At 45.8% G+C, this 16,265-nt stretch overlaps 1 protein-coding gene across 14 annotated transcripts in view; it reads right to left on the bottom strand.

The window, feature by feature from the left end:
• Positions 1-16,265, bottom strand: part of Prkag2 (protein kinase AMP-activated non-catalytic subunit gamma 2) — a 240,127-nt gene that overhangs the window by 5,693 nt on the left and 218,169 nt on the right. For 10 of the 14 annotated variants that reach the window (XM_063250773.1, XM_063250770.1, XM_063250774.1 and 7 more), the window contains 2 exons: positions 15,862-15,899; positions 14,409-14,555 (listed from right to left, as the gene is read on the bottom strand). In XM_063250773.1, the coding sequence (XP_063106843.1) occupies positions 14,409-14,555; positions 15,862-15,899 (185 nt within the window). Of the gene's footprint in view, positions 1-6,182; positions 7,304-10,019; positions 10,114-14,408; positions 14,556-15,861; positions 15,900-16,265 lie in introns of those variants that run through there. The other 4 variants (XM_005003492.4, XM_003469769.5, XM_063250772.1 and 1 more) reach the window with 1 other exon arrangement.

Raw genomic sequence — 16,265 nt, forward strand, 5'->3', positions numbered from 1 at the left:
GGAAGGAAAATAACTGAATTTCTGTTGGTGGAACTGGGTGGCCAGGCAGGGCTTCTGTTTCCTGGCTCTGGCACTCAGGAAGGTCTGATTTCCCAGCTAAGGCAGGAGGCTTCTAGAAATGAAATGCCTAGGTGTGGTTTAAAACTGCAGCCAACTATGAGGACGGGAGGAACATGCGGATACCCTGGAAAGCTTTGTCAGAAATGCCACCATCTGGCTGGGGGTGGACACACCTGTAATTCCAGTACTCTGGGAGGCTGAGGCAGGAGGATTTTAAGTTCCAGCCCAGGTTGGGCAAATTAGTGATTTAGTGAGACCCTGTCTCAAACTCGGTGGTGCAGCACCTTTGGTTTCAAATCCTCAGTATTGTGTGTACACCCACCCACACACCCACCCACACATACACACAGGGGCTGGGCATTTAGCTCAGTGGCAAAAGCACCTAGCAGGCACCAGGTGATGAGTTCTGTCCTCGGTACCAAAAAACAAACACACACACACACGCGCGCGCGCACACACACACACACACACACACACACACACACACATACACAGAGGTCATTATTTTTGTTTTCCTTTGGGCAGTGGAGGAAGAAGAGAGTCCCAGAGAAAACTCAGGGTTCCGACGGATGTTGTGGTGCAAGCCTACAATCCCAAAACTTGGGAGGCTAAGGCAAGATTGTTGTAAGTTCAAGGCCAGCCTGGGTTCCACAGTGAGACCCTGTCTCAAAGAAACAATCAACCAACCAACAAAAACCCAAGAGAACACCTTGGGGTTCTGGCTTCTCTGTTTTGTGTGCACAGATGGCAGCACGGCACCAGTGCCAGGAGGTGGGGTGTCCTCCCCTAGGCGGCAAGGGAACCAGAGGTCTGGCATGAGCCCCTGGGGAGGGGTGAAGCTGCCTGGGGTGCAGCTAGGGAGCAGGCTGAAGGCCTCCTCAGGGTGCCTACTGGGGCCTCAGGTGAGCACTGCCCCTGCCCCGAGGCTATGAGCACAGTGGTTCTCGTGCTGGGCTCAGCCCCATGACCCAGATGGTGCTGTGGAGGAGAGGCTGTGCCCACACTGTGGGCACTGGGAGAAACTGCAGGCCACGTGTGTTACAGCAGTGCCACTGTGAGCTGGCCGTGACCGCGTGTCCCCAGGACCAGTGCGTGTGGCATGTAATGTGTCCACTCTGCACAGCACCAGAGGCTAGTGTGCTGGGCACAAGCACACTCAGAGCCCTGCTTCCAGGTGGATAGGCCTGGCTGCTGGCATGGATCTGCCATTGTGGCGTTGAGTCGGGGTGGACTGAGCACACAGGATACACGTAGAGGTGACAGGTTCTGGGCTTGTCTGTCCATCTGGGTTTTTTTCCTTTAGTACATACACTGTGCGTGTCTCTGTGGCGAAGTGGGACACACTCCTGTCTGTACAGGTCCCAGAGCCATAGGGCACACGAGGTACATATGAGTCCCTGGTAGCAGCATACCGGGACAGATGGAGGGCTGTCCTTTCTCACCCAGAGACTAGGAACAGGTGACCCTGTGATTCTGGATCTCAGATGTTCCCTGCCCTGTTTGCTGACTGCAGAGTCCAGGGCTGGCATGCCAAAGGATAGGCCCAGGGCTGCACACCAGCGAGCAGGAATTCGGGGATCTGCTGCAGGTTTTGGGGGAGGAAAGACACACTTGGAGTCAGAGGAGTTCAGCAGCTTCTGGTTCACACCTGTGAGGCCTTGCCAGTACTCAGAACACACAGCAACCGGAGATGGGTTCCTGAACACTCCTCCCCCTTAAAGAAAGGAACCCAGACATGCAGTGAACTAAACGGTCCAAGAAACAAGATAGTGGTCCCATCAGGGGATTTGAGAGGCTAAAATAATTCTGGAGTCTGTTCTAGATGTATGCAAATAAACAGCAAAATTTTTGCAAGTATTTCTCTGCAGGTGAGGATCTTCTCCTGGGGGTGCTGTTAGGCAAAGCCAAATTCCCTCTTGGGAGCAGCGTCCCATGGAAAGCATCTGTGATGAGGTCCCTGGGGTCCTGTGTTCACCTGGCTGCTTCCGTCTGCCTCTTTCCCTGAGGCTGCTTGTGATGTTTTCTCTCCGCACAGCGAGGTCGGTTAGAGGGTGACAAAGGTAGCCAAGATCCCCAGGGGATCTGCCAGGCCAGGGCTAGGTTTGTGACCCCAACACTACTGCATGCAGGGCTGGGGAACTTGCTCCCCAGGAGGCCAGCAGGAGCAACTCTGTACCCTGAGCAGTGACAACCAAAAATGTCTCCACACTGCCAAAATGTACCTTTCTGAAGCTCTTCTGGCTGGGAGACATAGGGCTCTTAAACTCTGGTACAAATGTTTCCTTGATGTGATAGGACACGATTCAAGAGCAAAATACAACAGAACAGGAAACAGGGAGAGATATCTGTCGCAGAAAAGATGGGGACCCAGAGACAGAAGGAGAGGAGCGTCAAGAGCTGAGATTTGTTACCTGTGTGCACCCGCTCCTGGTGAGGAATGGCATCGTCACGTACTGCAAACACAGGCTCATGAAAAACGTAGGAGCTGAGTGAACCAACATTATGGATTTGCATGAGAGGAGAATGTGGAGTCCAGGTGTGGCCTGTTTCTGGACTGGGTGTGATGTTTCCATCCTGAGCTGCTACAAGGGCACCTGCACCTCCTGCAGCCTGGCCCGAAGGGGAGGTGGCTTGGATAACACTCCCAAGCGAAGGTGGCATCTGTCCCCTCTTCACAGCGCTACTGTTTCTTATTCCTAGAGGCACAGGAGCAACGCTGCCTATGCCCAAGCCCTTGGACAAAACAGCACACAGACCATTGTTAGCTGTGATCTGTAGATGGGAGGAGGCGGCTCCCTAGCCTAGCAGGCCTGAGCAGCTGCACAATGAAGAGACCCTGAAAAGGGCTGCTTGAGAGAGACCAAGTCAGGCGTGTTGGCACACACCTGTCATCTCAGTCCTTGGGAGGCTGAGGCAGGAGGATTCCTGCAAGTTTGAGGCCAACCTAGGTTATATAGTGTGAGTCCAAAGCCACTCTGAACTACCCAATGAGACTCTGTCTCAAAACACAAAAAAAGAGACCAGAACCCACTTGCCCATTTCAAAGTGGCCATAAACTGTCCTGATTCATGCTGTGTCACACACATACCTATGTGTGCAAAGTCTCTGACCACACCTGTGTGGCCACACAAATGGGGAGTGGACTAAAAAACGTCTGTTCAGCCTGTGTTTAGCAGCTTTGCAGTTTTTTTCTTCCACATATTACCATTAGGTAAATCAAACCGCTGTAGTTTCTGTGGGCAAAAAATGTGTTTACACATTCTCTTGGGTTATCCTGCTAGGAAACAAACAACTCAGAACAAGAAAAACTGTGTGGCGATTTTTAATTACGTTTATACTTAATAATGGAGGGGCACCCATTCATGATAAAAACCCTACAAAAAATTGGAACAGATGGTCTTTATCTCAATCTGATAAAAGCCATCTACGACAAACTAACAGCCAGCATCATACTAAATGCACAAAGCTGAAAGCTTTCACTCTAAAATCAGGCACAACACATGGATGTCCACTGTCTCCACTTAGTCAACATAATCCTGGAAACTTTAGCAGGAGCAATTAAACAATAGAAAGAAATAAAAAGAAGAAAGGTAGGAAAGGAATACATTAAACTATCATTATTTGCAGATGACATGCTACTCTATTTAGAAGACCCCAGAAACTCCACCAAAACACTACTAGATTTAATAGGCAAATTCAGTAACATAGTCGGTTGCAAAGTCAACAGTGAAAAATCAATAGCCTGGGCCGGGGATATAGGTCAGTGGCACAGCCCCTGTCTGGCAAGCAGGAGGTCATGAGTTCAAACTCGGGTACAAAAACAAAAGAGCATGATAAAAATCAATAGCCTTCCTGTACACATGTAACACAGTTACTGAGGGAGAAGTCAGAGAATCAATGTCTTTACAATATCATCCAAAAAAAAAAAATACTTAGTAATCAATCTAACAAAGGAGGTAAACTACTTCTGCATTGAAAACTTCAAAAAAAGGTGATTGAAAGGATTTTAGAAAACAGAGAGATATCCTGTGCTCTTGGGTAGGAAGAACCAATATAGTGCAAATGGCCATACTTCTAAAACTGTTACACAGATTCAGTGCAATCCCAATCAAAATTCCAATAGCATATCTCACCGAATTAGAGAAAACAATCCTAAAATTCATCTGGAGCCAGAAGAGACCTAAACTAGCAAAGGTAGTCCTGGGCAACGAAGAAAAAGACAGGGCATCACAATCCCTGACTTTTGAAATTATACTATAAAACTACTGTGATAAAAACAGTGTGGCACTGGCAAAAACAACAACAGAACTAAAGATCAATGGGAACAGATTAAAAGATGTAGTAACAACTCCAGATACACTAAGCCACCTTATCTTTGACAAAGGTACCAAACACATTCACTGGAAGAAATAAATTTAAATAAATGGTGCTGGAAATACTGGCTCTATACATGCCAAAGATTAAAACTGGACCCGTCTTTCACCATGTACCACACTAACATCAGAATGGATCGAAGATCTTAATATTGAAAGAGAAATAATAAACCTGCTCAAAGAGTAAGTGAAACTCTTGAAGATACTAGTGTAGGCAAAGACTTATGAACAAAACCTTGACTGCACAGAACTATCACAAAGATTCAACAACTTAGGATCTCACCCTACTGAAAAGCTTTTGCACAGCAAGAGAAACCACCAACAGTGAAGAAATAACCCATGATGTAGGAGAAAATGTTTGCCAGCTGTTCCTCAGACAAAGGATTACTATTGAGGACATAGAAAGAATTTTAAAAAATCAGTCTTCCCAGATTTAAAGACCCAATCCAAAAATGGGCATCTGAGATGAACACACACTTCTCAGATGGAAAAATAGCAAATAAAATACATTAAAAAAGTTCATTATTGGTCATTCGAGAGATGCAAATTAAAACAACACTGAGATTCTACCTCACCCCAGAAAGAATGGCTGCCATCAAGAAAACAACTGATAACCAATATTGCTGAGGATGCAGGGAAAAAGGAACACTGCTCCACTGCTGGTTGAGAGTGCAGACTGGGGCAGCCACTGTGGACATTCCTCAAAAAGCTGAGGATATAGCTCAGTGGCATAAGCGCCTGCCTGGCAAGCATAAGGTCTTGAGTTCAATCCCCAGCAACACACACACACACACACACACACACACACACACACACACACACAAATAAATAAAAAATCTAGAATTGGAGGTTCCATTCAACCCAGCTGTTTCCCTTCTGAGTATCTTCCTAGAAGAACTGAAAACATCCTACAATGGTATATGGGCACCCATGTTTATAGCAGCACAGTTTATAACAGCCACACCTTGGAAACAACATAATGCCCATTGATTGAGAAATGGATAAAAACGATGTCATATTTTATACAACAGAGTACTATGAGCCATAAAGAAAGACAAACTTGAGACTTTTATAGGGAAATGGGTGTAACTTGAGACCATACTCATTAGTGACACACGTGTAAACACCACATTCACTAATGTGAGAAGCTGAAAGAAAAAGCACGCATATGTGTACGTTAATGTATATAAAAAGTTAAGATAGTTATACTACTGCTTTCTCTGAGTTCACTGAAGAAAAACATTTATGCTGGTGTTGTTTGGACAACTGAATGTAGATGTCTTGTGTTCTGGGTGAAAGACTTGGGGATGACAATTCGAATTATATGTACGACTGCTGCCCGTATTGACATGTTTTGAAATTTTGTTGTAGTGTGTTTTTCTTCTTTTCATCCTTGAAATAAAATTGATTTGGAAAAAAATAATGGAGAGAATTTATTAATTAAATCTTTAAATATTTGTTCCTCTGATATTGGGTCAAAGGTGGTGAAAATTCATGCACTGGTTTCTTTTTTCCTTTGAGACAGGGTCTTGCTATGCAGTCCAGTCTGACTTTGAATGTACTGTGTGACCCAGGCTGGCTGCAAGCTTTGCGGTCATCCTCCTGCCTTGGCCTCCCAAGTGCATGGACAACAAATGTACGATCATGCCGGGCTTGTGTCCTCCTTTGTTCAGGGAAAAATAGCTCAGGGGCAAACTGCATGAGGAACTTAAATGAATACTTGCTGAAACATGTTGTACTGAAAAGAACTTCTTTAACAAAGAGGTTGATAGGATTTATTTTAATTTTTCAACCTGAAAAAAATTCAAAAAACAAAAACCTCAAACTCGCCCCATATTTATACAGTGTCAACATTTGCCAAGCACTCACAATGAGGAAACCCTGGTTCCCTTCAACTGCGTGACAATATGTACGCACTAAGGTCAAACGAACGGTATTTTCAGCGGTGTATGAGTCATGATTTTACCAACACGAAAACACGAACAAAACAAAAAACCCAAACATCCCTGGCACTTGGTTCCCCCTTTTCCACGCTTGCTTCTAAGAAACCCATGGCGGGTATTTCAGAAGGTTGTCTCCGGCCACGTCCTTAAAATGATGAGAAACTGGCCATTTTCAACAGCAACCAGGAGTTTATTAATGGACGCAGTGAAGTTTCCCCATCAAGAGATATGCTTAAAAAAAAAACACCTGCATGGAAATAAAAATAAATACAGCTGTTGTCAAGCAGCCTCGGTCACATGGTAGCTCAGAACGAACACACTTCGAATGGAAAGTGTCACTGAAGTCAGAAAGTCATTATGTATATTCAGCTTGCGACCTTGTGGCAAGTCTGGAGAACCCGCCGGTCTGGCACACGTCTGGTCTGGTACACGTCCGGTCCGGAGTTCTCCACACCCGAGCTCAGCCTCGCTCCTGTGCTCAGCTGGCCGGTGGCAGCGATGACCGATGACATATTGCTGGGTTCGGACATAAGGCACTGGGATGCGAGTGCGTGGCGCACTGACCTTATGTCAATCACCTGTCCCAAACCAGTGCATTCTTTGAAATGAAAAATAAGGAGAATTTCAGGACACAGTGCACTTTAATGACATACAGCATTTGAAATCCTTCAGATGGAGGTCTGAAAACAGTCTTTCAGCACAAGCCTGCATCTTGGAGCACAGAAAATCTTTTTTTTATGCTTACATCACTGGAAAAAAAATACCCATTGCTAAACCTGATATACATTCTTAGCCGTTTTCGGCTCTTCTGTCGCAGCCAGTGTTCATGAGGCAAAATGTGAGCCGGGAACTTCAAGTTCTCCCGCAAGGGTGTGTACATTCACGGTGGTCATTCTGCTTCCGGCTCCTTTGGCGTGGGTGTGGCACCTGGGGGTGGGGAGGAGAGCAGGAGTTACTGGCCACACTACCATCGCTGGGCTCCACCGCCTCCTGCTACTCCTCCCACCAGCCTCCCTCTTACAGTTTATCAATTTTTTTTTTTTTTGAGACAGGGTCTTGCTTTGCAGTGCAGGCTGACCTTGAATGTGTATAGTCCAGACTGGCCTTCAACTCACGGTGATCCTCCTGCCTCGGCCTCCTGTGCTAGGATTACGGGAGTGCGGCATCACATCCAGCTTGTTGTAAATCTAAATATGCTAGTTTCAGCCGTTGAGCTTTTCGCTTTTGGTAATACTGGGAATGGACCCGGGGTTCTTACACTGAGCTATAATCCCCACTTTTTCTTATTTTGAAACAAAGCTTCTAAATTGCCCAGGCTGGGAGGGCTCCAATTTGTAATCCACCTGTCTGTCTCAGCCTCCCAGAGTACTGGGATTAAAGGCATGTGCCACCATGCCTGCTACAGCTGAGAAATTTAAACAGAAGTAGGTCTGTATTTTTAAGTGAAGGTACAGAGTATTTTAGTTGTGCATTCTTGTACAAATGAAAAAAAAGCATCATAACAAGTCTAAGGGTGACTGCATATAACAACTGCACATATCCGGGCAGGGTGTTTCAAATGGGTTGGCAGGAAAGATGCTAGATTTGTTGGCCTTGAACTTACTATGTAGCCCAGGCTGCGCTCGAACTCTGGGAGATCCTTCTACCTCAGACTCCTGAGTGCTGGGATTACAGGTGTGTGCCACCTCCATCCACTTTAAGACTTTTGAAAGAGACTGACAATCTATCAGAAGAAGGTGCAGCTGCCTTGTGATTGCTTACTTGGGGATGAACTACTGCTAGAAACGTCTTTGGAAAGACAGGCTGAATCAGCATCTTTCACATGGACTGGTGCCTGGAAGCATCGATGGCAAGTTTCCCTCTGCAAACTCCTCCCCTTGGGGAGGCCCAGGCGCTTGCCCTGTCATACAGATACACACAGTTGTTTTTCGTTTAAGCTGTGTCTTGGGATGAAGCCAGGCTTGGCAGCCAGCTGAGTGAAGCACTGGCCTGTGTGCACACAGCTCTCAGGCGGGTCGGGACATGGACTAAAAGTGCTGGGCTCTTGGGGGTCTATTGCAGGTACTGTGCCATCACCTGGCACCCCGGCTCCATGTGCGCTCAGCCCTGGGTGCACCCCGGAGCCCATTACAAGGACACAGAACTCGCCCTTCCACAGACAGTGCCTCGGAATTCTGACCCAACCACCCGTGTTTGTGGCACAATATCTGTGTAACATAGGTCCCAAATGCCAGCCATCAACCGGCCTTTCCATGGTCGAGCAGGGGACAAAGGTACAAGAGAGGCTCTGAGGGATCTTTCCCAAAGGCACCAAACTATAGCTCTGGGGCTGGGTTTGCCCTTGAAGAGGCCTTCCTAAGCTGGAGGAAGGTACTACATGGTTTTGGCTACTTGGAAACTTGTACAAAAGGAATCCCACAGTGGAGGAGAGCTTGGCTCCCTTTGTCTTGCTGGTTAAGATTCCTACACTGCTCAAGGCTATCTAGTATTCCAGGGCATGTGTGGAACACAAATGCATCTATTCTTTTGAAAGATCTCTGGGTAGGGGTTGGAGATTTAGCTCGGCGGCATAAGCACCTGCCTTGCAAGCAGGCAGTCGTGAGTTGGATCCCTGGTACCGATAAAAAGGAAAAAGACAAAAAAACAAAACAAACAAACAAACAAAAAAAGAAAGATCTCTGGGCAACTGACCAAATTTTGGGTATTACAAACAATGCATGAATAATCTGATATTCATTTAGCTATTATTTCATGATTAAAAGGATTACAGAGTTTCAAGCAAGTACTTGAGGTCTGATAGGGTGTGAGGCCCACCTCTGATTCAGTCAACATGGGCCCCCAGGTGGATGTTTCTAGTGTGATGTTGCTGGAGATACCGACACTGCTGGCCTGTGGCCTGCCTGTGAAGGGTTAGCTTATGGTCTCTGTGGGTGGAGGCAAAGGGACTGTGGTGGGCACTGGGGAATCCCTTGAGGCTGGGAATTTTTGGACTACTGTAAAGTAGTCTTCACTGAGACTAAATTCCTGAACTAAAGACAAATCTACACTGTGGCACACACAGGGTAGGGTGGCTAATGCTGAGCTCCCGTGCTTTAAAAATGCACATCTGTGGTCTCTCATCTGGGTCTGGGGTCTGCGGCCTGAGGCCCCCCAATGGCTGCTGGTCCAGAGGTGATGGGGCACAGGGAGGCAGAGGAAAGAGAAGAAAGTACAGGCCATACTGGGGGTTTTAAGACCTCATGGGGCCACGTCTTATCATGAAAAATGAGACAATGAGAAATCCTAACTCGGATCTAAAGCCCCTTTTCCATCTCTGCCCCTGTATTTCCTATAGTTTTTCTCAATCAAGTGGAACATCAGAATTTCAAAAATGAAGCTGGGTGTGGGGACAGGCACCCGCCATCCCAGCACTTGGGAAGCTGAGGCAGCAGGATCACTAAGAGTTTGAGGCCAGCTTGGGCTCCACGGTAAGTTCAAAGGCATCCCGTATTATATAGTGAAATCCTGTCTTAAAATTTTTTTAAAACTGAAAAGAAAATGCAAATGGGACACAAAACACAGAGTGAAGCCCCCATCTGCAGGTGGGTACCGTGGTTCTAAATGTTTAGTCCCGCTGGCTGGCACTGCACACGGGAACTGTTACCTGCTGGCGTGAGGATCAGGGCTTGCAGGATGTCAGACAGAGAAATGATGCCCACGATACTGTCGGCCTCATTTACCACCACCAGCCGATGGACCTGCGAAAGAAAACAGGCTGTGCTGTGCGGGGGGTGTCCCAGCTTTGAGCCCCACACTGCAGACGACAGGAAGTAGCTGGGTCTCTAAAGTTAGGATGACACTTAGATGTGCTTGATTGCTCCTAGGAGAAAAGAGCCAGCCAGGTCCCGCTGAGGTTTCAGAGCAGTACATGAAAACTATGGTTCAAAACAGCCATAAAACCTCACCAAAGCACGTTAATTCTGTGACATTGTATCTCGGCTTCTAGCCTGCTCTGCAGGGGAAAGAAGTCAGGTAATCATGGAACCAGAACACAGAGCCCCTGCTCTTAAGACTTTAATTCCGTTTTATTTTTTAGAGACAAGGTGTCACTATGTTGTAGTTCTGCTTGGCCTAGAACTTATTACATAGCCTAGGCTGGCCTCAAATTCTCATGATTCCCCTGACTCAGTCTCCTAAGTGCTAGAATTACAGGCAAACACCTGGCTCTGTTTTAAGATTATTATTATTGGTACCAGGGATCAAACTCACAACTTCGCGCTTGCCAGGCAGGCGCTTATGCTGCTGAGCTAAATCCCCAACCCAAGATTATTATATTATTATTGTATGTGCTACTGGGGATTGAACCCAAGACTTTCATACAAAGTTCCACCTCCAGCCCCTTCAGTTTTTATTTTGAGGCAAAAATCTCACTAAGTTACCCAGGCTGGGCTCCAACTTGGGCTTCTCCTGCCTCAGCCTCCCAGTGTTGACATCAGTCAGGGGTGTGTGCCTAGTATTTTTTTATTAGTATCTTTTCTCTACAAAGTTCATATATTAAGGGTAATATTGAAGAGGAACATGAACTATAGGCTTTTTTTGGTTATTGTTTAGGCTGGTCTTGAACTCACAATGATCGTCCTGCCTCAGCCTCCTGAGCAGTGCTTAGCTCACAGGCACACATCGCCATGCCCACCGTGTTTTATTATTTGGTCTCCAATCGTCTATTTTGGTGATGCTCTTGAGAGTGCAGCTTGCTTTAGGTTAGAAAAATGAGTCATTGAATCATCTTTCTCATATAAGTCAACAAAAATTTCTTTAAAAACTTTAGGCCCTTCAGTAATCTTGTAATGAGGCACAATTATTCGCTCTAACTATAAATTAAAGCAATGGTTCATGTCTTGGGGTCAGAGGATGCTTTATATTCTATGCTGGACATATTTTATGATTTGTATTCAACAGCGGTAATTAAGTATCTTCTGATCTGCTGAGGGTCAGTGGTGTCACCCAGAGGCTGCCCTAATTCTCCAGACAGAAACAAGCATCAGAGCGTTTTGTCATCAGTCGCCAAGTCTGAACTCACAAGTGTTCCCCGTCTGAGGTGCCTCCTTTGTCGTGTAGATGAACTGAGTCTTCAATGATCTCATTTGTCCTTCCCCTGACAAAGTGCATCAAAGCTTTGTGTCCCAGGGCGGAGGCATCTGGTGGCAGAATTTTATTGAGGAAAAAAGCCAAGTTGTATAATTGGAGAAAAGGGCTTCAGCAATCTTTGTTTTCCTTGACATCCGCTTTCCCACCGCCATCTGCACCTCAAGAGGAGCTCAGCAGTGCACTGCCTGCGTCTCCTAGCACGGCGGGGAAGGACGCGGCCTTCAGGAGCTGCCACCAGTCAGGCCTCACTGGTGCACGCTCTTCGTTCTTCGCTGTGTGACATGGACTCGTCCAGGCCGCAGCAGCTGGCCTCTTCCTGAGAATACAATGCAGTGATTTCGGACATTGTGCTTGTGATTACTTTTCTGTGACACGGTGTCAGCTGTCAGGAAGAGGCCTACACAGCCATGTCTGCAGCCTTATAAATAGAGGGAGGTCTCACCTCCTTCAGCTGTGATTTCCCAGAGGTGGCTGGTACTATAGACGCTGACCAGGCAGGGTGCATCCCTAGCAACTGAAACTTCTGGGAAATGAGGGGTGATGAATTCTTCTTTTGTTTTGGTTGTATTTTGAGACAGGGTCTTGCTGTACAGTTCAGGCTGGTCTTTAACTTTCTATGAAGCCCAGGCTGGCCTCAACTTCATGGAGATCCTCCTGCCTCAGCCTCCCAAGTGCTGGGATTTATAGGTGTGTGCCAACATGCCTATCCATGAATGTAGTAAATTTGATTGGAAAAGAGAAGACTTCCCAGGAGATGCCAGTGAAATGTGTTAAAAGTCATAAAAGGGAAGCTGGGGGAATTAACTTAGATGGGTGAAATTCTTATTTACTCATTCATTTATTTATTTAATGTCTTAGAGATGGTCTCACTGTGGAGTTCAAGCCAGCCTTGAACTTACTATGTCGTTGTATGCCACAGACTGGCCTCGAACTTTCAAGTAATCATTCTGCCTCAGCCTCCTGAGTGCTGGGATTACAAATATGCAGCACTATGCATCCCTCCCACCCTCTTTTTTTTGTTAAATTAGTATATGTCATAGTTACTTTCTCATGGCTGAGACAAAATTAAGTTAAAGGAGGAAAGGTCTATTTGGCTCACAGTTTGTAGGGATTTCAGTCCACAGAGGACCAGCTCCAAGGGAAGGTGGCAGGGAAAAGCAGCATTGCAGAGGAGAAACAGTTCATGGCAGGTAGAGAGCAGCAAAGCAAGCGAGGGACCTTAATGGTGTCTTTCTGCCCTTTTATCCTCTGTGTAGGCTCCTGGGATCAGGGCCAATCAGTGGACTGATTTAGTACTTGCCCAATGCCTGTGATATATAATATTTGTATTTGTTTTGTGGAACTGGGATATACACATCCTGTGTTTTGATCATTTTCCATTCCTTTTCTCTCCTCCACTTCTCCCTTTCCCATCTCCACAAAGTTGCCTCATTATTTCCAACCATCTCCTCTTTGTTTTACTTTTTACTAACAGGTAGGGCTCCTTGTATCCTGAACACACACAACTAAAGGAGGATTTGAGGGTTTCTGGGAACGATGCTGCCTAGCACTGGCTGGAAGTAGGGCCCTTGCTGCTGGGTTGTTCTCTTGTATTTTCAGTATCATGAACAGGGAGGGTTGTGATGAATGCCCCGCTTACTTAGGGGTTGTTCTAGAGGGAACAGAGCTGTCCTCTGGCCCTCGAGAATGGCAGCATTCCCCACCCTGTCTATCTAAGCAGCAAGAGCAACTGCGGGGAGGAGTGTGGGAAGGCCTCTGTACTGTGCTCCCTACTGGGTGCTGTACAGAGTGGCCCTGAAAACTCTCACACAGGGTTGTGAGTGTGGAGGCTCAGGAGACTGCAGTACCACAGCAGTTACTATTTGGTTAAACTGAGGGAAGAGAGACAGGTGGGAAGCAGGCATGATATGACAGTCGCTTTACATCTTTTTTGTTTTTTTTTGAGATAGGGTTGTTATGGTTTGTGCCTGAATGTCCCCTCAAAGCCTCATGCAGTCATGGGGGTGGCTTCTAGAGCCTGTGACTGACAGAAGGTCCAAACCTGGGATTATGGGTGTGAATGCTCTGCACACCGCGGGGCAGGTAGCCTGCATACAATACAAGGGAGAGGAAGAGGCTTGCTCTCTCTCTCTCCTCCCTTGTTGCTTCTTCTGTCTTTCACTGCCATAAAATGTTGCCCCTGTGCCATGCCACCCTGGAGCCAGCTGATTATAGACTGAAACCTCTATACACGGTGAGCTAAATAAATATTTTCTTCCTTAATTTTGGGCATCAAGTATTTTGTCTCAGCAATGAGAGGAAAGTCACAAAAACAAGGGTCTTGCCTTGTAGCCAAGTCAGGCTTGAATTCAGGACACTCATCCTACCTCAGTCTCCCAAATGCTGGGATTATGGGCAGGTGTCCCCGTGCCTGGCTTCTTTTAGAAGTCCAAATTCACAGGCACCTTAACAGAAAGTGAAGGTCCTGAGGGGCAACTCGTATCACACACACACACACACACACACACACACACACACACACACACTTTTTTTTTCCTCTTTTTGTCAGTACCGGGGATCGAACTCATGACCGCCTGCTTGCAAGGCAGGTGCTTATGCCGCTGAGCTAAATCCCCAGCCCCTCGTATATATTTTTTAATGCACAGGAGTATCTTACCAGTCCTTTTGAGCCAACTGTGATATCTGAACTTGAAACTCAATCCAGCCCAACTCCATTCAACAGCCCTCTCCAGCACAGCTGTCCTGTGCCACAGAACATTCTGTAAAAGATTTCCTCTCACAGAACGTGAAGGCTGCTTTGCTGCACCTTTCTGAGACTCAAACTTCTTAGGTGCCAATTGCTGTGGGGTGTTTGTTACAGTAAATTTGGGGAAAGGAGGGGGCAGGCAGGGGTTTGGGGACTCACCTCAGCCCGGACGATCCTGTCCACAATGGTCTCCAGTGTTTCTAGCTTACTGCACTTCACGACGCCTTCGAAATACTGCGACCTGTGCTGCAGAGCCTGTGTCACCGTGATGTCCAGGTTATTGTACGTTTTCTCAGCAGCAAGATTCTGGAACAGAGTCACAGAGCAAAATTACAGCCTTCATTTCAATTTGCATAATAGCCAAAATTAGTAAGCTTAAGGCAACCTGATTTCTAAAAATATTAATGTTTATTTAGACTTGGTAGCGGAAGTTCTCTTTTAAACTTGTATCATACCATCAGTGTCATTAATCACCTTACCAAATTAAAGCCTTTAAATTACAATTAAAAGTATTCACATTATATTAAAAATTTCCCCTATAGTATGTAAAAATTTTTTTTTTGTACCAGGGATCAAACTCATGACCTCACACCTGCCAGGCAAGTGCTTATGCCTTTGAACTAAATCCCCAGCCCTATGTACAATTTTGATAGCATATCCTACCAAAACTTCCCTGTGTAACATTCTTGGGTTGGTGACCTGACATTTCTGAGTGTCACAGTGCCTCAGAGGATGGGACCCAACATCAAGACTTTCCCAAGGAGCTTCCTGGAGAACAGGGCTTTAGGGGCCTATTAAGGTCAAGGACTAGAGGAAAAGCAGGCCCAAGAAGTCCCATGGGCCCAAATGGCATCTCAGGGCTACTGCAGCCACATTCTAATGAACATATATTTTGGTATTTATTATGGTAATCATAAGACAGACCCATTAAGAAGCTGCAAAAGAATATTCAGTGCCAGGGTCAATATCATAGCCACAAAAATATCATGTGTATATTGGGGCGATCGAAATATGGGTTCCCTTTTTTGATACTATAAAGGCCTAAGTATATTCATGGATGCATGGGGAGAAAAGAGAATCAGACAGAAAGATGCAATGTCAACAACAAACCCAGCAGACTGAAATTAGGGATGTGAATGCAGAACTTATTGCAACTTTGCTAAACACAGAACTCTTGAATCCATTCGCTGTCTTCTTTAGAACAGCATTCCAAGTGAACCAGCAATGGATTGCACCTAACAAGTTCACATGTCCAGGGACTCACACAAATTCACACAAGCACAAGCACACGTCTGTGGCAGGCTAATGACCCCACATCCAAACACAAGCATTTACAAGACACATATGTGCTGCAGGGGTGTGTAAAATACAGATACTGAGAAGACAAAAATTACAAAACACTAATATATACTAAAGCACGACGCACTGCCATGCCAACAAATGTTAGAATTATGATTACTACGGAGACTACTATGGCATTCTCTAATTCCCAGATTCAAAAAAAATTAAGAATTATGAAGTCAGGGAACCAGAGGAAAACATAAAAAAACATTGAGTAGGTTTTAAAATGCATTCAAAACGACAGATTTAAAGAAAATGAAAACATACTTACAATTACATCAAATTTGGAATAAATATCTACAACTTTTCCTAAAAATGAAAACACATGTTAGCAAAGTATTTTAAGAACAACAAAATCATTCATTTTAAAGTCAGTCTGACATAGATCGTTTCTAAGGACTAAGTCTGAAAAACTCGTCTATTTTAGGATTCAGGACTGAATGCTGATAAACTTGTCTATTTTAATGTGGCTATGAAATGGTATCTTCCTGTTTGTTTTTTGAGACAGGACATCACTCAGCAGTTCAGGCTCACCCTGAACTCACTGTGTAGTCCGGCCTGGCCTTGAACTCGTGGAAATCCTGCCTTGGCCTCCCGAGGGCTGGGAGGTCAGATGTGCCCACACCTGGGAGTGACATGTGTCTTGATGGAAGTATGAAAACAAACCAGTTAACT

This window comes from Cavia porcellus, unplaced genomic scaffold (genome assembly GCF_034190915.1).
Source record: "Cavia porcellus strain 051 isolate PalLab524CR breed Dunkin Hartley unplaced genomic scaffold, mCavPor4.1 scaffold_6, whole genome shotgun sequence".
Taxonomy (NCBI): Eukaryota; Metazoa; Chordata; class Mammalia; order Rodentia; family Caviidae; genus Cavia; species Cavia porcellus.